Source organism: Physeter macrocephalus, chromosome 11, assembly GCF_002837175.3.
Source record: "Physeter macrocephalus isolate SW-GA chromosome 11, ASM283717v5, whole genome shotgun sequence".
NCBI classification, from domain to species: Eukaryota; Metazoa; Chordata; class Mammalia; order Artiodactyla; family Physeteridae; genus Physeter; species Physeter macrocephalus.
This window is the reverse complement of record NC_041224.1, coordinates 5323690-5345381: the sequence shown is the minus strand read 5'-3', so window position 1 is coordinate 5345381 and position 21692 is coordinate 5323690. Positions and strand designations below refer to the sequence as shown.

Sequence of the window (21692 nt, the reverse complement as noted above, 5' to 3'; positions counted from 1 at the left end):
GCTTTGTAACTTTCGGTGCACATTGCTCTGTAACTTTCGGTGCACATGTCTTACACATCTCTTGTGAAACTTATCTGTAAATATTTCCTGTTTGGGAGCTATTGTTAACAATAGTTTTAAAATGTCAATTTCTGGTTATTTGTTGCTACTATATAAAAATACGCTTGATTTTTGTATATTGATTTCATATGCTGAAACCTTGCTAAAGTCACGTATTAGTTTTGTCTGGTTTGTAGATTCCTAAGGGTCTTCTATGTAGATAATCATATTGTCTATAAATAAAGATCATTTTACCTCTTCCTTTACAATTTCAGTGATTTTATTTCTTTTTCTTTCCTTAATGCACTAGCTGGAACTTGCAGTACGGAATTGAATAGATGTGGTTTCTTGTTCCTGATGGTAAAGGGAAAACTTTCAGTTTCTAATTATTGTTAGCTGTCGGTTTTTCATAGATGAAATTTATAAGGTTGAGGAAGTTCCCCTCTATTCCAAGTTGTTGAGAACTTTATTAGGATTGGATATTGGATTTTATCAAATGATATTTCTGCACCTATTGCATTAATCATGTTCTTTTTTTCCTTTTTTAGTTTAACATGGTGAATTATATTGATTTTCAAATGATAAACCAACCTTACATTTCTGGGACAAACTTCATTTGTTCAGAGTGTATTATCCTTTTTATATACTTTAAAAATTTAATTTACTAAGATTTTATTAAGGCGTTTTGCATCTATGTAAGATTATCAATGTGTAGTTTTCTTTTCTTCAATATCTTTGTCTGGTTTGGGTATCAGAGTAATACTGGCCTTATAGAATGAGTTGGAAAGTTTTATCTCCCATTCAATTTTCTGGAAGAGTTTGTGTAGAATTGCTATTCTTTCTGTCTTAACTGTTTGGTAGAATTCACCAGTGAAGCAATCTGTGCCTGGAGTGTTCTTTGTGGGAGGGTTTTTAACTACAAATTCAATGTCCTTACTAGTTCTAGGACCATGCAGGTTATCTGTTTCTTCTTGAGGGAGCTTGCTAGGTTGTCTTTAAAGGAATGCATCCCTTTCATCTAAGTTGTTGAACTGATTGGTATAAACTTGTTTATTCTTTTATTAACCTTTTAACAACTGTAGCATCTGTAGCTATTGTTACCTCTTTCATGCCTGATATTAATCATTGTGTTTTATTTTTTCTTGATCCAGCTGGCTAGAAGTCCATCATTTTTCTCAGTTCTCTCAAAGAATTAACTTTTGGTTTCATTGATTTTTCTCTATTTTTCTTTTTTCTACTTCACTTTGGTATTTATTCTTTTCTTTTTACTTAGAGTTTCATTTACTCTTATTTCTCTAGATTTTTAATCATACATTTAATTTAATCTAGTTATATTTGCATTGAAAGGAATTTTGGTGATTTCAGGGGTGAATAATATTAAGAAAGAATTCTCTTAAGTCTACATTCATCTACAGAGAATTTGTCTTTTGGACAAAGACATTCAGAAACAAGTGAGCACCTCTCTGGGGCAGGAAGGACAGCAGTAAGATGGAAGGCAGTCTCCACTTTCCTGCTCTCACCATAGCGCTGACAGTTCAGAGATGCATCTATTTTTACATCCTTCTGCCTGTTTTGAGTTTATGTTGCTCTTCTTTTGCTAGTTTCTTAAGGTGGCAGCTTAGACTCTTGATTTGAGAGTTTGATTCATTTCTAAGGTAAGTGTTTAGTGCTATAAATTGCCCTTACAGAACTTCACCTACCTGTCACACATTTTGGCGTTATATTATCACTGTTTTCATTTTCATTCAATTTTATTTTTTAAAATTCCCTTAAATCCACTATACCTCAATAAAGATTTTTTTCCTTGAGACTTCCTCTTTGATCCATGATTATTTAGAAGTTTGTTGTTTAGTGTTAGATTTTTCTATTACGTGACTGATTGTTAGTTTGATTCCACTGTAGTCAGAGAACACACTCTAAATAACTTAAATCTTTATAAATTTGGTTTTTGGTGTGGTTGAGTTCTTCATATCCTTGCTGATTTTCTATCAGTGTTGAGAGAAGGATTTGAAATCCTCCAACAATAATTGTAGATTTGTCTGTTTCTCCTCTTAGTTCTATCTGTTTTTGTGTTTGCAGCTCTGCATACATATTTAGGATTGTGTCTTCTTTTTTTTTTTTTTTTTTTTTTTTTCGGTACGCGGGCCTCTCACTGTTGGGGCCTCTCCCGTTGCGGAGCACAGGCTCCGGACGCGCAGGCTCAGCGGCCATGGCTCACGGGCCCAGCCGCTCCGCGGCATGTGGGATCCTCCCGGACCGGGGCACGAACCCGTGTCCCCTGCATCGGCAGGCGGACTCTCGACCACTGCGCCACCAGGGAAGCCCAGATGATGTCTTCTTGATTGACCATTTTATCATTATGAAATGTCCTTCTCTGTCTTTGGTGATTTTCTTTTTTCTGAAGGCTACTTAATCTGCTATTCATATAGCCACTCCTACCTTTTTCTTAAACTAACGTTTGCATGGTGTATCTTTTTCCCTTCTTTGACTTTCAGGCTACCTATATCATTATATTTGTAGTGAGTTTCTGTAGACAGCATATAGTTGAGTCATTTTAAAAATCCATTTTCTGAAACTCTATATATTGATGTATCCATTGGTGTGTTTAAGTCATTTACTTATTTTTTTTTTTTTGCGGTACGCGGGCCTCTCACCTTTGTGGCCTCTCCTGTGCTCCGGACGCGCAGGCTCAGCGGCCATGGCCCACAGGCCCAGCCGCTCCGCGGCATGTGGGATCCTCCCGGACCGGGGCACGAACCCGCGTCCCCTGCATCGGCAGGCGGACTCCCAACCACTGTGCCACCAGGGAAGCCCAAGTCATTTACTTTTAATTATTGAGTGAGAGCTTAACTCTGCCAGCTTAGTTTCATTTTCTGTTTTTTCCTTTTGTTTTCTGTTTTCTTTCACTTTTTTTTTCCATGGTTTTCTTTGGATTACTTGAACATTTTTTTTTGAATTCCATTTTGATTTTTCCATAGTGTTTTGAGTGTATCTCTTTGTGTAGAGTTTTTGGTGGTTGTTGTAGATATTGTATTATACATAATTTATCATAATCTACTGGTGTGACATTTTACCACGAGTGAAGTATAGAAACCATATCTCCCTTTAAGTCCCTTTACCCTCTCTCATTTATATTTGCCTTTATTTCCTTCACATTGATAACTGTATGAGACAATGTTATAATTTGTGCTTCAACCATCAAGCATCATTTAGAAAACTCAAGAGGAGAATGAAAGTCTTTTGTATGTACCCATGCTTTTATTCTTTCTGTTGTTCTTTTCTTCCTTTCTGGTGTTGCCAGTTTCCTTCTTTTATCATATCCTTTCTGTTTAAGAACTTCTTATTCTTTGAGGTAGGTCTGTTGGTGACAAATTCTCTTAGTTTTCCTTTATCTGAGAACATCTTGAATTCCCCTTTATTCCTGAAGAATATTTCCACTGGATATGGTATTCTGGGCTGACAGTTCTTTATTTTCAGCCCTTGAAAAATGTTGTTGCAGTCTTTCTGGACTCCATGGTTTCTCATGAGAAATCTGCTGTTATTTTAATTGTTTTTCCTTTGTAGGTAAAATATTGTTTCTCTCTCATTGCTGTTAAGAATTTTCTTTGACTTTGGTTTTATGGAGTTTGATTATTATGTGTCTTGGCAGGAATTTCTTTGGGTTTATTCTGTTTAGGGTTTGCTCAACTTCTTGAATCTTAGATTTATGTCTTTTTCCAAGTTTGGGAAAATTTCAGACATTCTTAGAATGCATTTTCAGTCCGACCTTCTTTCTCCTCTCCTTCTGGTGCTCTGATTACATGACTGTTGGATTTTTTGCTATGGTCCCACAGATCTGGAGGCCCTGTTTATTTATTAAAAAAATTTTTGTTTTCAATATATTTCCTCTTTGTTGTTCAGATTGGGTAATTTCTGTTGTCTTCAGGTTCATGGTTTCTCTCCTATGTCTTCTCCATCCTGTTGCTGAGCTATCCAGTGAGTTATTTTGGTTTGTGAATTTCATTTTCAGAATTTCTATTTGGTTCTTCTGTATATCTTCTATTTATTTGCTGAGACTTTCTGATTTTTCATTTGTTTCAAGTCTTCATAATTGATTATCGAAGCATTTTTATGATGGCTACTTTATTTTTTTTTAATAAATTTATTTATTTTATTTATTTATTTTTGGCTGTGTTGGGTCTTTGGTGCTGTGCGCGGGCTTTCTCTAGTTGTGGCAAGCGGGGGCTGCTCTGTGTTGTGGTGCACAGGCTTCTCATTGCGGTGGCTTCTCTTGTTGCAGAGCATGGGCTCTAGGTGTGTGGGCTTCAGTAGTTGTGGCACACGGGCTTAGTTGCTCTGTGGCAAGTGCGATCTTCCAGGACCAGGGCTCGAACCTGTGTCCCCTGCACTGGCAGGCAGATTCTTAACCACTGTGCCACCAGGGAGGCCTCATGATGGCTACTTTAAAATCTTATTCCAACATCTATTTGAGATTATTTCATCATCCATTTTACTTTGGTATAAGCATCCATTCATCATCCTTTCTCATTCAGGTTGTGACATTCCTTGTTCTTGGTATGATGAGTGATCTTTTTGTGTTGTCTTGGAGATTTTTGGATTATGTTATGAAACATTGGATTTTATTTAAATCTTTTGTTTTAGCAGGACTTCTCTAAGTGTAGGTCTCATGGTGTAGGTCTGGGGTACTACACGGTGCATGTAAAAATCCAAGTTTCCCACTTAGACTCCATTGAGAACCTGGTGGTGTAGGGTGCCTCGTTACCACTGGGCCTCTGCTGACACTCACCTGGCTAGGAGGGGGAGGGTGCTTTATTACATGCTTCCCATGGGGCCTCAACTTAAACCATGGGAGATGAGCCTATTACCACTTGGAGGGGGTGATTTTACTGTATCTCGAGATGATCACATGATTTTTCTTCTTTAGTCTGTTGATATGGTCATTCATTTTTGAATATTGAACTAATATTGAGTCCTGGGATTGGGATTGGTCATGATGTCTTACCCTATTTGACATTGCTAGATGTAATTTGATAATATTTTGCTGAGGATTTTTGCATCTGTAGTCATGAAGGATATGGGTTAGTAGTTATCTTTTAATGTTTTTGTCTGTTTTTGGTATCTGGGTAATGTGGCCTCAGAATGAATTGGGAAGTATGCACTACTCTTTTCTTCTTTCTGGAATTCTTTATGTAGATTGAATCTTATTTCTTTGTTAAATGTTCGGTAGAATTTACCAAGGAATCCATCTCTACCTGAAGGTTTCTTTGTTGAAAGGTTTTATGTTGAGAATTTTATTTCTTTAGTAGATATAGAACTATTCAGATTTCTTTCTCTTACTGACCTTTGGTGGTTCGTGTCTTTCAATGAATTTGCACATTTTATCTAACTTACTTCATATATTGGCATCAAGTATAACACTCCACTATTATTTTCTGATGTCTGGAGGCTCTGCTGTGATAACCCCTCTTTCATGCATAATATTGGTCATTTATATCTTCTTTTTATTCTTGACTAGTCAGGAAAGAAGTGATAAATTTTATTGATCTTTTCGAAGCACAGCTATTTGTTTCATTGATTTTCTCTATTGTTTGCTTTCTATTTTATTTTGTTTCTGCTCTTTAAATTTTTCTTTCTTCTCTCTTTGGGTTTAATTTGCTCTTCTTATTTCATTTCTTAAGTTGGAAGCTTAGGCATCGATTTGAGACCTTTATTTTGTAATATAAAGTTTTATGCTGTAAATTTCTTTATAAGCAGCATATGAACTGGGTCCCATAGACTTTGGTATGTTTTCATGCAAATCAATATATCTGAGTATTTTCCATATATCTTCTTATGGATTTGTAGCTTACTTCCATTTTATTATGAGACGATGTTGTGTATGATTTTAGTTCTTTTAAATTTGTGGATGTTTGTTTTATGGCTTAAAATATGGTCTGTTTTGGTGAATTTTTCCTTGTGCATTTGAGAAGAATGTGTATTCTGCTGCTGTGTGTGGTGTGTTCTATAAATGTCAGTTACGTCCGGGTGGTTGATAGCCTTCCTCAGGTATTTTATATTCTTATTAAGTTTTGTTTTGTTCATTCTGTTGATTACTGAGAGGGGGGTTTTGAAGTCTCCTAATTGTGGATTTATCTGTTTTTCCAGTTAGTTCTATTGTTGCTTTACATCTTTTGAAATTCTATTGTTTGGTGAACACACAGTTAGAATTGAGTGTAATTGGCTCTTGGTCATTATATGTCTCTCTATCTCTGATAATATTATTTGTTTTGAAGTCCATTTTGTCTGATTTTAATGTAGCCATTCCTGCTTTTTTTGATTATTGGTTTCATGGAATATTTTTCTCCAGCTTTTTACTTATAGTGTATTTATATCTTTATATATAAAATGGTTTCTTTTAGCCCACAAATAATTGGGTTTTCCTTTTTCATCCACTCTGACGATTTCTTTTAATTGACATTTTTAAATCATTTTCATTTAATGTGCCTGCTGATAGAGTTGAATTAAATTTACTATTTTGCTTGTTGCTTTTATTAGTCCCATTTGTTCTTTGTTCTTTTTCTCCTCTTTTTCTTCCCCCTTTGAATTAACTGAAGTTTTAGAAATGATTCCATTTTGTGTATGCAATTAGTTCATCAGTTATAGTTTTTAAAAAACATCTCAGTTGGGCTTATAATATATGTCTCTAATTTACCTTGTCTGTCTTTGAACAGTATTATACAGTTTCACAAGTAGTCTAAGAGCCTTATAAGAGTGTGCTTCGAATGCCTCTCCCTGTGTTTGTACTATTGTTGTCATACATTTTACTTTGACATGCTATCAACCCCTTATCACAAAGAATCTTTTATATTTATTTTTACCATTTCTACATTCTTTTGTGTAGATGTATGTTCTGTCTCGTGTGAGATCCCTTCTGATTGAAGAGCTTCATGAACAATTTTTTTAGCCTGAGTCTTCTGGCAGTGAATTCTCTCAGCTTTTTTTTGTCTGTGAAGTCTTTATTTTACCTTCATTTTCAAAAGATATTTTTTTCTCTGTATAGAATTTTGGGTTGACAGGATATGGGTTTTCTTCCCTTTCATCACTTTAACTATATCACTCCCGTGTCTTGTGGATTGCATTGTCTCTGATGAGAAGTCTCTTTCAATTGTTATGTTTCTTCCTCTGTCTATAATCTGTCTTTTATTTCTGGCTACCTGCAAGGTGGTCTCTTTATCCTTGGTCTCAGCAATTTGACTAAGATGTGTCCCAGTCTTTACAGGGTTTAAGTGTAATTTTTTTCTGGTGGTGGTGAGGAGCAAGTTGGTCCAGTCCTGCTGCTGTATCCGTGTGGGCTGCAGCAGGGGTGTGAGCTTAGGATCATCCCATCACTGTCAGCCTAACTCCAATAGAGGCCTTGGTCTTGAAGTTGCCCAGATTCAATTTGTGTTGCTAAGCAACACAAGTTAGAGCATCTTGAGACTTCCTGTCTGAATTTATCGCCAGGGTTAATTTTCAGATAACATGAGATAATTCAGAAGTGATATCACTGTAAATATATGCTCTTTTTTTTTAATTAAAGGAGGTTAGATTCAATGAAGAACAGCAAAAGGAAAAGGATCAGCCTAATGAGGCACCTGAGGAGGAAGCAGCCACTTTACATAAAGCTAGCACTGCTTTCCGCAGGAGTGCACTGGAGAAGAAGCAAGTCAGTTTGGGAAGGAGTCAGATGACCAAGAGATTAGAGCCAAGTTTAAACTGGAAGACCACTGTTGATGCCAGAGAGTATGTAGACACTTACATGATGGGTTTTCTGATACATCCTTGCTAACCACACAGTTGCCCAACTTTTCACATAACTTAGTTTCATCAGAGAAAACTACAAAGGAGATACTCAGACCTTCCTCCATAATACAAGTTGGTTCCTTCCTGCCCTCTTCATGTTCCAGGCAGAAAGATTTGACATCAAACAGCGTTTGTGTGCAGAGCACCACGGAGGGAGAGCCCAATTCACTTTCATGTGGTTGGTGAGTCAGGGCAAATAACACATGAAAAAGATGATAAAAACACATGGAGGAATCCCATTGGAAATGTAAACATTGTGGTAGGGACCTGATTAAGTAAGTGTTAGAAGAATTCCGATTTAAATTATGTGATTAAATGTACAATTATGTGTAGTTAATTAGGGAAAACTTCATAGACGTGGTATCTTGTATGTTAACAGAACTTTAAGTAAATACTGTAAAAAAGGATAGAACCACAAACATGAATGGTCTGAGTAAAGTGGACACTGGTTTGATGAACGTCTGAAATATACAAGCCTAGTTCCATTTAGGACCCTCTGTAAATTGGTGCCAAAGCAAAGATTAAGGGCCAACGTTACCAACACGTAGCAGTCAGAAGCACCTAGAGCACTTTTTAAAGTTTAGCAAATAGGTTAAAAGTTACAGCCTATTTTTATTCCATGTCATCCCTTTATTGGGTTAAGAACCGGGTCCCTGCTGGTCACATGGGTCCCTCACCTGCAGGGATTCTGAGAACCACAGGTGATTGTATTTTGAGTGCAAACTCAGAGAGCTGACAGAGGAGTCCTGTGGAAGGAGGAGACATGCTTGGTCCTCTTAAGTCTCACTGATTTTGGGGTGTTTGACCTTTGTGGCTCTGTTTGAAAGAGTGAGTCTGAAAATGACAAATGTCTGGGCTACTCTGTTAATGGGGGGGTGAATTATAAAATACTGCTTTTTGCATGTGCTTATTTTCTTCAATTAAGAATTCACTAAACAAGTATTTAATGCAAACCCAGTACATGCCACGGTGTAGACTAAGCTTGAGAATATCCAGAAAATCAGGCACAGGACCTGCTGCAATGTCAGGTGGGCAAGGTGGAAAAACAGGCAACTGTGATCCAGGACAGACTGAAGGACCTTCCCAATGATGGCAGCCTATGAAGACCTGTCTCTAGCGCAAAGAAATACTGGACAAAGTGTTTCTTCCATTACATAAAACGCGAGGCTGTGCTTGAAGGACAAAAGGGACCTCTCAGGTGTCGGATGAGACTGGAGCTCATAGTCATTCTCTGGGTTAGGAAAACACATCATTTGGATGCATGAAAATGATGCAATATTTGTATACATTTCTATTTTAATTTCCTGTTAGTCAGCGTAAAGTAATTAATAAAATTAATATTTCTTTAGGAACAAAAGCTCACTAAGAGACACCCAAGAAGAAAAACATGGAGGAAGACTTGAAAAGTCCAGACCATCTACTTCACCTGGAAGAGCACAGTTAATTCGGTGAGTTTCTGTTAACATGACCAGTTCTTTAAAGCCACCCCTATGCAACAGGCTAGTTAATGCTGGTTAATGGTGTTTTACTTTCACATTAGGGTCCTAAGATATCTATATTGACAGTTAGTAGGAATGCTGTAAAAATGGTCATAGTGGATTTCTTTAAATATATTTACAGAATATCCTTTTAATGTGGAGTTACTTTAATACAGTGATCTACTGGTATTAGCTAACTCTTTGTAAATGAATATATTTGATGCAAAAAGCAGTTAACTAAGTGGTAGCAAAATTGGGCTCTTATCTGATCTCTGGCCTCTGAATAATCATGTCATAGCAAAATTGTCATCTTTCTGAGCCTTACTTTACTGGTCACTGATGGCTCTGCCGATTCTAAAGTGATAAATGTTATTTCTCATTAAAACAGCCATTCATAGAAGGCCAACTAATAAGCTTCTTACCCAGTTTTCAGTTTGATGACAAAAGTGACATATCTGGGAAGAAGGTTCAGCCATTTTTACTCTAAGGTGGTGGAGGGAAGAAATGACAGAAATTTCACATTTTAAATTTGCACACTTGGAAAAAAACAAACTTTAAGACACTCTACAACATGTATGCCATTTTGGGGAGTTAGACATAAAAAACTATTAATTTTTTGACAACTTTTAAAAACTTTTTATTTTGAAATAATTGTAGATTCACAGAAAGTTGTGGAGATAGTGCAGAGAGGTCCCATAGACCCTTCACCTAGCCTCTCCCAATGGTTAAATCCTACATCCTACGTAACTGTGGTACAAGATCAAAACCAGGAGGTTAACACTGGTACAATGTACGGGTATAGTTAGTTCAATGTCATTTTACCCTGTGCAGGTTTGTGTGATGACCATGGCGACCAGGCTAGAGCACTGTTCACCCCGCACAGATGTCCCCCCACTGCCCCATTATAGCCACAACCCCCGTCATTCCCAGCTCCTAACAACCATTCATCTGTTTGCTATTTTCATAACTTTGTCATTTTGGACCGCCATATAAATAGATTCATACATTTTTTTATATTGACTTTTTTCCAACACCATTATACCCTTAAGATCCACCTAAGTTGTTGCATGTATTAATAGTTTGTCCCTTTTAATTGCTGGGTGGCATTCCATTGTATGGATATACCATGCAATGGTAGTTTTTAAAATTATTCACGTATTAAGGCACCTTTTAGTTGTTTGTGGTTTTTGGCTATTAAAAATAAAGCTGCTATGAACAATCACATACAGGTTTTTGTATAGATGTAAGTTTTCATTCCTCTAGGATAAATGCCCAGTTGCTGGCATAGATAGTAATTGTGTGTTTAGCTTTTTTAAGAAACTGCCTACCTTTTCCAGACTGGCTGCACCATTTTATGTTCCCACCAGTGACGTATGAGAGACTCAGTTCCCCCTCATCCTCGCCAGCATTTGGTATTGTTGCGTGTTGTATTTCAGCTGCTCTAAAAGCTGTGTAGTGATAGCTCATCGTGGTCTTAGCATTTCCCTAATGGCTCATGATGTTAACATCTTGTCATGAGCTTATTGCCGTCCCTTTATGCTCATCAGTGAAATGTCTCTTTATGTCTTTTGCTCATTTTCTAGTTGAATCATTTGTTTTTTAAATGTTGAGTTTTGAGAGTTCTTTATCTATCCAGGATATCCTTGGTTATGTATGTAGTTTGCAAATATTTTCTCCCTTTCTGTAACTTGTCTTTTCATCCTCTTAATAGGGCCTCTCAGAGAACAATTTTTAATTTTGATGAAGTCTGATTTATCAATTTTTTCTTTTATGGATTGTGCCTTTGATGTCACGAAGCCCTTGGTCCTGAAGATTATCTCCAGTGTTTTCTTCCTAAAAGTTTAATAATTCTACATTTTATATTAAAGCCTGGGATCCATTTTGAGTTAATTTTATATAAAGTATGAGACCTAGGTCAAGACTCATTTTTTTTAACCTATTGATATTCAGTTTCTCCAGCACCATTTGATGAAAAGGCTATCTTTCCACCTTTGACTTGCTTTTTCACCTTCATCAGAAATCAGGTGGGTGTACTCGGGTGGGGCTATTTCTGGGTCTTTATTCTGTGCAGCTGACTTTTATGTCCAGCCCTTTGCCAACACCATACATTCTTGATTACTCTAGCTCTATAGTAAATCTTGAAATCTGGTAAAGTGATTCCTCTCACTTTATTATTTTTCTTCCCCAAATCGTTTTGACCTATTCTAGCTTTTTTCCTTTCCACATACATTTTAGAATGATCTTGCTATATCTAACAGAAAAAACTTACTGAAGATTTTGATAGAAATTGCATTAAAACTCTGTATCAATTTTGAGAAAATTGATATCTTTACTATGTAGACTCTGCCAATCCATGAACACTGCATGTCTATTTATTTAAGCCTTTGATTTCTTTTACCAGCAGTTTGTGATAGTTTTCAGCATATAAGTCCTGTACATGTTTTGTTAGATTTACATCTAGAAGTAGAAACGCCAGTACTATGTTGACTATCAGTGATCAAAGTCCTTGCTTTTTCTCAATCTTAGGAGGAAAGCATTCAGTCTTTCACCAGAAAGTATGATGATAAGTTTTTGTACAGATATTCTTTATCAAGTTGAGGAAGTTCCCCTCTATTCTTGGTTTTCTGAGAGTTTTAATCACCATTGGGTGTTGAATTTTGTCACCTGTTTTTTCTACATCAGTTGGTATGGTCATGTCATTTTTCTTCTTTAGGCTGTTACTGTGGTGGATTACAATGGCTGATTTTTGAATACTGAATCAGCCTTGCATTCCTGGAATAAACCCCACTTGGTCATGGTGGGCTCATTCTTTTTATATGTAGCTGAATTATGTGTGCTTAATGGTATGTTAAGAATATTTGCATCTACACTCATGAGGGATATTCAATAATAGTGTTTTGTTTTTGTTTGCACTCTGGTTTTGATATCAGGCTTCATAAAATGAGTTCCCTTCTCTTCTGTTTTCTAGAGGAGATTGTATAAAATTGGTGTTAGTACTTCTATGCCTGTTAAAATTCTCCAGTGAAATCATCTGGAACTGGAGACTTTTGCTTTGAGTTTTTAAATTATGAATTCCATTAATAGTTGTAGTGCTGTTCAAATTATGTGCTTCATATTGGTTAAGTTACGGTAGTTTGTACCTTTAAAGGAGTTGGTCCGTTTTATCTAAATTGTCAAATCAATGTTCAGTGGTTCATAGTTTTCTCTTAGTATCCTTTTGTTGTCAGCCAGATCTGTAGTGATATGCTACGTTTCATTCATTTCTGGTACTGGAAATTTGTGTCTTCTCTTTTTTTGTCAGTCTTGCTAGAGCTTTGTCAGTTTTATTGATCTTTTCAACAAGCAGTTTTTTGTTTTTATAGATTTTTCAAGTTGTTTTTCTGTTTTCAATTTTATTGATTTCTTCTCTTTATTATTTCCTTTTCTCTGTTTTCTTTGGGTTTGTTTTGCTCTTCTTTTTCTAGTTTCTTTAGATGTGAGTTTAGATGACTGAATTGAGACTTCTCTTTTCTTATGTAGGCCTTTAGTGCCACGTAGTTCTCTTTCTGCACTGCTTTAGCTATGTACCAAAAAACTGATATATCTTTGTGTGTGTATGTATATGTGTGGCTTTTTTCAGTTTTATTGAGATATAATTGACATACAGCTCTGTATAAGCTTATGGTGCACCCTATGACTTGACATACGTGTATTGTGAAATGACTGCAATAGGCTCAGTTAATTTACATCCCCTTATGTAGTTGCAAATAACTCTGTTTCTATGATGAGGACCCTCAGACTTACTCTCTAAGCGACTTTCAGATACACCACACAGCAGTGTTAGCGTAGTCATCTCGTCATACACCACATCCCCAGCACTTATTTATCAGATACCTGTGTGTAGCGTTTGGCTACCTTCCCCCAATTTCCCTCCCTCCACCTCTGGTAACCACAAGTCTGATTTCTATGAGTTTGGTTGTTGTTTTGTTTTTGTTTTCTATTTTTAGATTCCATGTATAAATGAAATCATACAGTATTTGTCTTTCTCTGACTGATTTCACTTAGCATAATACCCTCCAGGTCCACCCAGGTTGTCACCAAAGGCAGGATTTCCTTCTATTTTTATGACTAATATTCCATTGCATGTATGTATCACGTCTTCTTTATCCATTCGTCTGTCCATGGACACTTAGGTTGCTTCCATGTCTTGGCTATTGTAAATAATGCTGCGGTGAACATTGGGGTTTACTTCATTCTTAGGTAGACCCGATCTACCAGATTTTCCTCTTTAACCAACGCAGGTTTCCTGACATCTTTTGGACAAGAGGATACATAAAACTGAAACTCAGCTCCAGGCACTTCAGTTCAGGATTTCCCCCCACTGTGGCCCAGAGGGCACGGTTGCACCATTCTGCACTTTTGAAAGTACAAGAATTGGAGCTCTCTGTGCTGAAAAACCTTTGAAAAATTAAGAGAATGGTACAACCTTAAAAATAACAAAACTTGACAATTACCCATCCTCCTACTATGCTTCCAAATGGAAAAGACTAGGAAAGAGTTTTATGGAAGAGAGCACCTGGGGGGATGGGGAGAGAAAAGGAGGGAGAGAAAGAAAGAAGATAAGAATGAATTCACTATGTTCCCAAGGGCTTGAGTGAACTAGCCTGCGTCTGTGACCTTGATGTTAAGCTGGAAGCCTCTAGAGCAGTGAGGAATAAAGTGAAGTCTCTCTGGTAAGGGAATAAATGCCTTCCCTTTAGGGCGCTGGCAGCACTGCCCAACTGAACTTTCTGCAGTAATGGAAATGGTTGATTTCTGAGCTGTCCTGTACGGTAGCCACTAGCTCCCTATGATTATTGAGCACTTGCAGTGGGGCCAGTGTGACTGGAGAACTGAATTTTTAATTGTATGCAAGTTTAAGTAAGTAAATAAAAGAAATGTACATATAAATAACCACATGTTAAGTCATTTAACTGCTATGACAAGTTGCAGTCTTTGGTCATTTACCTAATACCCTTGCCATTTCTTGCTATATTCTTTATTATTATTGCACCCATAGCAATAATACTGAAAAGCATCTGCTCCAGAGACGTGTTTACTCACCTCCTCATATAGATATTTACAAAGATCTTCCAGAACTCAGAAGCTGTTGGTACCTTATCCATTGCTTATGTACATGTTGCTGAAATAGTAACATTATAACCATGTCCATACTGTAGCATAAACATACTTATTATATGTTTTTTTTGTTGTTCTTAGTAAGAGTGCTGAAAAGATTGAGGAAATTATTAGTGAGAGCTCCTCAGAGAGTGAGGAAGATGAAGAACCACCTGACCATCTTCAGGAATCAAATGCAGATTTGCCATCAGAATACTGGCAAATTCAGAAGCTGGTGAAATATTTGAAGGTGAGAGAGAAACCTTTTGTACTATGTTTGCAATGTTTATTTAAAATTTTTTCCTAAAAATGTATGTTCTGCTTCCAAGTTGACTATATATTTCTTTCAAGTAAGGGTAGTAAGTATCCCTGTTACTACTTAAGTGTGCACAGGGGAAGGTCCTATTACCCTGAGGATAGTGAGGTTTGTCCTCATGGAGCAGCTGGGCTGTCAGGTACCAGCCCTCTCCCCTAGCTGGAGAGCGGGCAGCGGGCCATGGCAGCCGTCAGATATTGTGACTTGCCACCATTTTACGATCTGCAGTATGATGGAGACACAAAAGTATATGAAAAGTCTATGAAATGCAAAATTGAATGTCTCTAGGTAATCTCAAAATAATACACCTGACATTGTAATTTACAAGATTATGCCTTAAATGTAGATTTCAACCAGCAGAGAAATGTTCACGTTGACCTGACTCTCCACTTACCATTTTCCAAGTGCAGCAATGTCTGTGATTGTTGAAAAATTTTGATGCGTTCATTGATACCCAAACAAGTCAACGAATGACACAGCTTAGAATTTATCCAGAGCTATGAGCTCAGGTCTTGGCATACCATAAAGGGACGTAGTCTTCAATTATTTGGCTTTGACATACGTTCATTTCAACTTGCAAGTTTTGCATCTGTATATATGCCTTTAATCTGGAGTTTTAGAACACAATTTAATTTTTAAACCTTCCACCCTCTGTTTCCCCACACAGCCGATGACTCTGTACCCTAATTCTGAACGGAGCGATAAACTCCTGTTCCGCCGCCCTCTGCGCTTACCTTCTGCTATACCTATCACAGTACAGCTTGTCTGTCTTATCAGCTACTCCTTGAGTGGGGAGACCGTACTAAAATCTTTCTGTGTATTGCTAGTAAACACAGGACTGTCCATCCTCTGCTCAGGAGAGATGGTGACAGAACAAGGCTGCCGAGGGGCCAGGCTGTCCTTCACTCTCAGGTCCTTCAGAACAGCTTTTCCTCCCTCTGAGCCTGAGTCGTCTGTTCCCTCTGCTGTGGATGTCTTTCCCCACCTTCTCTTCCTCCCCTTTCTCCCCCTTCTCCTTGTAGACATACTGTTTCCTTGCTGCATTTGCCCGCTCTATGTGGTTATTATTTTCTCCCCTGTCCATGGTTGCTTCAGAATCTTGCAATGAAAATATTTTGCTTTGTATCCATCCCAGCGATTGGGCGAGACCATTGTTAAGGCATGCACCCCACACTAATACTGTGAGTGTCTCTAAAAATACAGTAAGTTTCACTCACTTCTAAATCAGAAATGTATAGAACGCCTTTGTGCAATAGGAGGAGAGTTGGAGGATTTTTTGTTGTTTGGAAATGGTGGATTTCTTCATCACAAGTATTCTAATATTATTATTAATGTAAATAGGTACTCTTTAGTAACACGAGATAAAATGTTGAAAGGTCATAATTACAAGTAGATCTGCATTTCATGCACCTTTGTGTAAGTATCCTTAAACTGAAGAATGAATTTCTGGACCCATAGTTGAAAGCCTGCTGGAATCCATTTCTATGTGGTTTGAAGGTAGAATTCGTACGGAATTGAATACTATAGGATCAGGAAATCCAAGAGAAAATTGAGGAGACTAGAAAATGGTTGTTGCGCTTTCAGGCAGTTCGAAGGGATCTCAGAGGCTGGGTCTAGAATCATGCTTTATCTCCCCTCTATGCATTTCTTAGGGCTGTTACTTGAGGATAAGCTATCTGCACTGTCGGCTCCAGGCTCAGCTGGGTTAATGGTAGCAAGCGGGTTTGGAGACGTCTGCCCCTACTCAGAAGCGCTTCGTTCGGCTGGGCTTATTCCTGAGTACTTGCTGCAGTAATGGAGGAATCCAGGGTTCATCCCTGGGGCCACTTCCCCAGGTGTACCACCTCCTCACCTGGGGAAGCAGGAAGATGAAAGCATTCATTGAGAAAGCTGAGTTCAGCAGCAGGTGGTTTGCAAAATGAATCCCAGTGAGAAGACCAGAAGCCAGTGGCGTGTTGCCCTGATAGGGTGTGTTGGGGACTTGGAATAGGGCAGGGTCCTTGGGAGCGGCCAAGAAGTGGCCGAGAGAGAAGACCGGCCAGTCTGTGAGGGGCTGCTTTGGGGCGGTTTAAGTTTGAAGACAGTGGAATGTCCAGATAGAAAGGCCTGTACAAGAGTTGGAAATAAAGCATTGAAGCTCCAATTATTCATGAGAAATGGGGCTACCATTTTGGGACCCAGAGGAATGAAAGGCTTAGGAAGGAGTGTGGAGCAGGTGGGCATGTTTGTGTTTTTTTAAATTCATGATTGAATGTGACCTCTTAAAAGCTAATCAGAAAGTAGCTGTCTCTCACGAGTTAGCACATACAACTAAGGCAGTGTTTATGGATCAAAATATTTATGTTAAATGGGCAGTCTTTCTTTAAATATTAGTTTGCCATCTTATAAGTAGATTGCTTCATTCGCCTTTTTTTTTTAAATCTTAAAGAAAGTAACATCCTATTTGGTAACTTTATGCAACCAGTTGATGGATTAAAACGATTAATTAAAGGAAGATAAATAGTTAGGAAAGTTTGAAGCAAAAAGAGAAGAACGTTTACTTTTAAAGTAATTTTCCCTCCAACTGAATGTTCCTACACGCTAACACTGGGAAGGCCAGGTATGAAGACTGGGGAAAGATGGGCTTTTTAATGTAAATTCAGAAATGTGGTATCAGCCTGGAGTATGATATTGGGGCCAACTTTGTTTTCAAGTTCTAGAGGGGTGATGATGTTATCTGAACACAGGTCAGTCAGTGGAGAGTGGCTGGCGTGGACTGCTGAGTGACAGCTTATGATCACAGTGGCAGGGGCATCACATATTAATCCTCTCCCCCCATCCACCATGTGTTGGTGAGGGGTAGTGCCTCACTGATTTATACTGTGTGATCAAGCTTGTGTTGATTTCACCTTTCACGTGAGCCAGGCATCTTGCTAGGTCTTCTTCTGTTATGTATCCACAAACTCAGAGTTCTCTGGCCATGAGAAGTGAAGGTGTTTGGTGGTGCCCCCACCTCAGCAGTGACAGGGCTCTACTTCAGAGTGACATCTAGAAGACAGTCACATCAGGAATCCCTGGAGGCTTCTGAAGAGACTTTCCAGGCTCCCTTATTGGAATGTTTTAGATTTCCTCTCTGGAGAGGCAGTCTTGGCAAAGACATTTTCAGACTTGAAAACCTTTGTTTTTGTGGGGCTCGGTTCCTTCATGATCTTCCACGAACTGATTAAAACACACACACGCGCGCGCGCACACGCACACACGCACACGACCTTAATTGGTTAAGGGGTTCTTCTAAGTGGCAATTGGGAGTTATGTGGTTTTTTGTCAGAGGAATTTGATGTACTTTGCAATCAGCTACAGTTAATTAATTGCTTTCCCATTACTTGGGTTTGGGCTATGGAGCGGCAGGTAGTGTGATCCCTGTTTCGTTGGTGGAATAGCTGAGAAATACTTCGCTCCAGGCCACACAGAAGGTGGCTGTGAGTCGGGAAGGCGTCCAGGGGCCTCTGCTTATTGCTCATTGCCTGGTTATTCTGTCCCTCTGTCCAGAAATTCAGGGCCCAGGGGGCCTGAAGGCCTCACTGTTGAACATTCCTATTTTCTCTCCTGTTTGAGTCAGAGGCTAGTTACACATGGAGCACTTCTTCACAGAGGAATTCAGCGTTCAGTTTTGGGAGGCAGCAGCAGAGTGCCCTAGGTGTTTACTTAAAGAAATGGAGAAAAATGTGATAGTGCAGTGTTATTATTGTTAAGAAGAATTTTTCAAAAATGGAAAACAATTGTTCCTGCTTATGCAGCCAGATGAACTCCAGTAGTTAAAAAGAGAAATTAGAACCACTTTGCTGAGAAACAACCTTTAAGTTAATACATATGTTGTTACACGGATGTAGTTAATTTTAAAAATAGTCTCTAAGACAAAAAGAGTAGGAGGACTTTTGTACGGAAAAAAAATTACCTGTTACTAATCAGAAGATATTTAAATTCCATCTTCTAATGAAATTTCTACTCAGTAGAGTCTGCACTTGCATTTTCTTAAATAAGAAGTTTACTTATTCAGATGTGTGTGACTTGTATGTTTATAATGCCCACTAAGAAAGGATTAGTCCTCTTATTTTTATTACAGAGGACATGGTGGGAGTGATGGAGGGCCTCATCTGCAAAGGGGAATCCATGCTCTACAAATACAACAGTAACTTGTTTTCAGTTCTGAGCTTTAAATTCGCTTTGCCTCTTGGCTATCATAAATAAAGAGAAGTAGAGAAAAAGCAAAGATAATTAGATGATTATGATAAATACACTATCAAATCGTAACAGTGTATACCTCCCCTAGCCAGCATTATACGACCACATCAACTTAACTACTGAAAAATGACAATATGAAAAATCTCTGGGAAGGACTGTTAAGCTTTAACTCCATTCACTTCTTCATGGACACATACTATTAACTAGTCCAGCTAGAGCGTAATTAGAGCCTTCTCACTGCTGTCTAGCTACTCATTAAGATTTCTGACTATAAAGAATGTTGATATCTAAGGCAATTTAATGTAATGATCTGAAAATGTAATAGATCTTTTCAGGGAATTTGTTGCCTGATGTATTTACAACAAAAATAGTTTTTATTTCTCGAAGCATGCCTTCCCCCCAAATTTATTTGAGAGGCTAAATAGAGAAAACAAGCTTTGCCTAGTTCCCAATTTATATAATGCACTAGGCTGCTTTACTTTTTGTTTTAAAAACACATATTCAAGTCCTGTTACAGAAGTTTGCATGCTAGAAGAATTTCTAAGTATAAGGGTCGAGGAGTAAGAGGTACAAGATTTGGTATAAATGATGTTTCATTTTATATATGTCTGTAAATCTTTTGTCCCTTTTTGGTCCGCTGGCCTTTGAGATTCCTGCTGACAAGGGCTGTGGATCCTAACCCAGCTCTTGGTCTGGCTGGCTGTGGCCTCCTGTTATTTCTGTGACACACAGAGCGTAGCGGAAGCTTGTGTTCCTCTTCTGGTCCATCCTTTACTCTCTTCTGTATTTAAAATATGAAAGTATTATAACATAATGCATTAACATATGCTCATTGTAATTATTCAAGCCATGCAAAGGAATAAAAGTGAAAGCCCCCTTCCACATGTTTGTTTGTATACATACACATATGTGATTTTTATACATAAAATGAAGTCAGACTGTGATTCTACATTGTACCTTTTGTATTTAATGCTATGTCTTGGTGATCTTTCATATCAGCCTTACTCCTTTTAGTTGCTCCATAGTATTTCATTATACATAAATCAGTAATTTATTTAACAGTTCCCTTATTGATAAGTTTTTACCTTGTCTCCCCAAATCATGTAATTACAACAATGCTGCAGCAAATATGTTTACATATGCTTTGGATACGTACACTATTTCCGTAGGATGGATTCTTTGAAATGGAATTGCTTGGGTCAAAGAGTATGCACACTTCGAATGTTGATAGTTCTAACGGGCAGTTGTTCAATGGGTGTAAAAGTTCAGTCATGCAAGATGAATAAGCTCTAGATCTGCCATACAACACAGTACCTATAGTTAATAACGCTGTTTGTGCACTTAAAAAATTTAAGAGGACAGGTCTCACGTTAAGTGTTATTAACAGACAAAAAAGGGGGAGGAAACTTTGGGAGGTGAGGGGTATGTTTATTGTCCTGATTGTGGTCATGGTTTCACAGGTATATGCATATGTTCACACTCATCAAATGGTATACGTCAAATATGTGCAGTATTTTTGTATATCAGTTATACCTCAGTAGAGCTGTGTTAAAAAGAAAGAATATATGCACAGTAAAGTCTAAGTACTGCATTAATTTTTTTTTTTATTTCAGAGGGAAATAGTGAGAAGTGATCAACCAAGCTTGGTTTATGTAAAAATTTTTTTGATACTTCCTACAGAAAGCAAGCATCAGTTTACACTCTATCAGTAATATACCAAAGGTTTTAACCTCAGATACAGAGTGAAATCAGCCCAGCTCTTAAAAACAAAACAAAGACCCTGGTGCCCGGGTACCATTTTGGAATGGGGTCTGGGCATTGATGGTCTTCAAAATCTCCCCAGGGTATTAAAGTTGCTCACCTAGGATTGAGATTAACTGTTATAAATTCTAATCTGCAGTCTTTTTGTTTGTTTGTTTAATAGGGGGAAAATGTATCTTATGTGAATTTACCTATTCCTCATTGCTAGTGAGGTTCATAAATTTTTTCATACGTCAAGTAGCCATTGTATTGTATACCTTGCCTATTTTCCTATGTCTTTTGATTCTTGATGCAAATTAATCCTTTGTTTTTTATGTGCAAATAATTCCTTTCCGCTTGTCATATGTCAAAGCCAGATGACTGGCTCCCCCATTCTTTCCTCCAGTGATTGGAGATGCTACTTTTATCAAATATTGTCATTTCACTTTTAAGAGCTTGTTTCCAGATCTTTCTCTGTTACATTGATTTATTTGGATGTTCCCATGCTGTTTAATTACTATAGCTTTGGTATATTGTAATATTTGATTGGCCAGAGAGTTTTCTTAAAATATTTTAAATTACTTTTTGCATACTTTCCATTCCAGATCATCTTGAGAATCAAATTAAAAAGAAATCTAAAAAATGCTGTTGGGATTTTAGTTGGCTTACATGAATTTGTAAATTATTTCTGGATAAATTACCATTTTAATAACATTGAATTATCCTATTCAGGAACATGGTATGACCATTCATTAATTTAATCTTTTATATACTTCAGTGAAACTTAATAGCTTTTCCCCCATATATTTACAACACATTTCTTGTGAGATTCACTCCTAGATATTTTTACTATTATTATTTTGCCAATACTGGGATGGGAACTTTTTTCAAATTACATTTTTTTTTTTTTTTTTTTTTTTTTGCGGTACGCGGGCCTCTCA

General features: G+C 37.6%; 1 protein-coding gene across 9 annotated transcripts in view; it reads left to right on the top strand.

The window, feature by feature from the left end:
- ODAD2 (outer dynein arm docking complex subunit 2) overlaps positions 1–21692 on the top strand; it is a 277030-nt gene that overhangs the window by 84563 nt on the left and 170775 nt on the right. For all 9 annotated transcript variants that reach the window (XM_055087693.1, XM_055087692.1, XM_055087695.1 and 6 more), the window contains 3 exons: positions 7598–7800; positions 9210–9308; positions 14577–14724. In XM_055087693.1, the coding sequence (XP_054943668.1) occupies positions 7598–7800; positions 9210–9308; positions 14577–14724 (450 nt within the window). The remainder of the gene's footprint in view (positions 1–7597; positions 7801–9209; positions 9309–14576; positions 14725–21692) is intronic.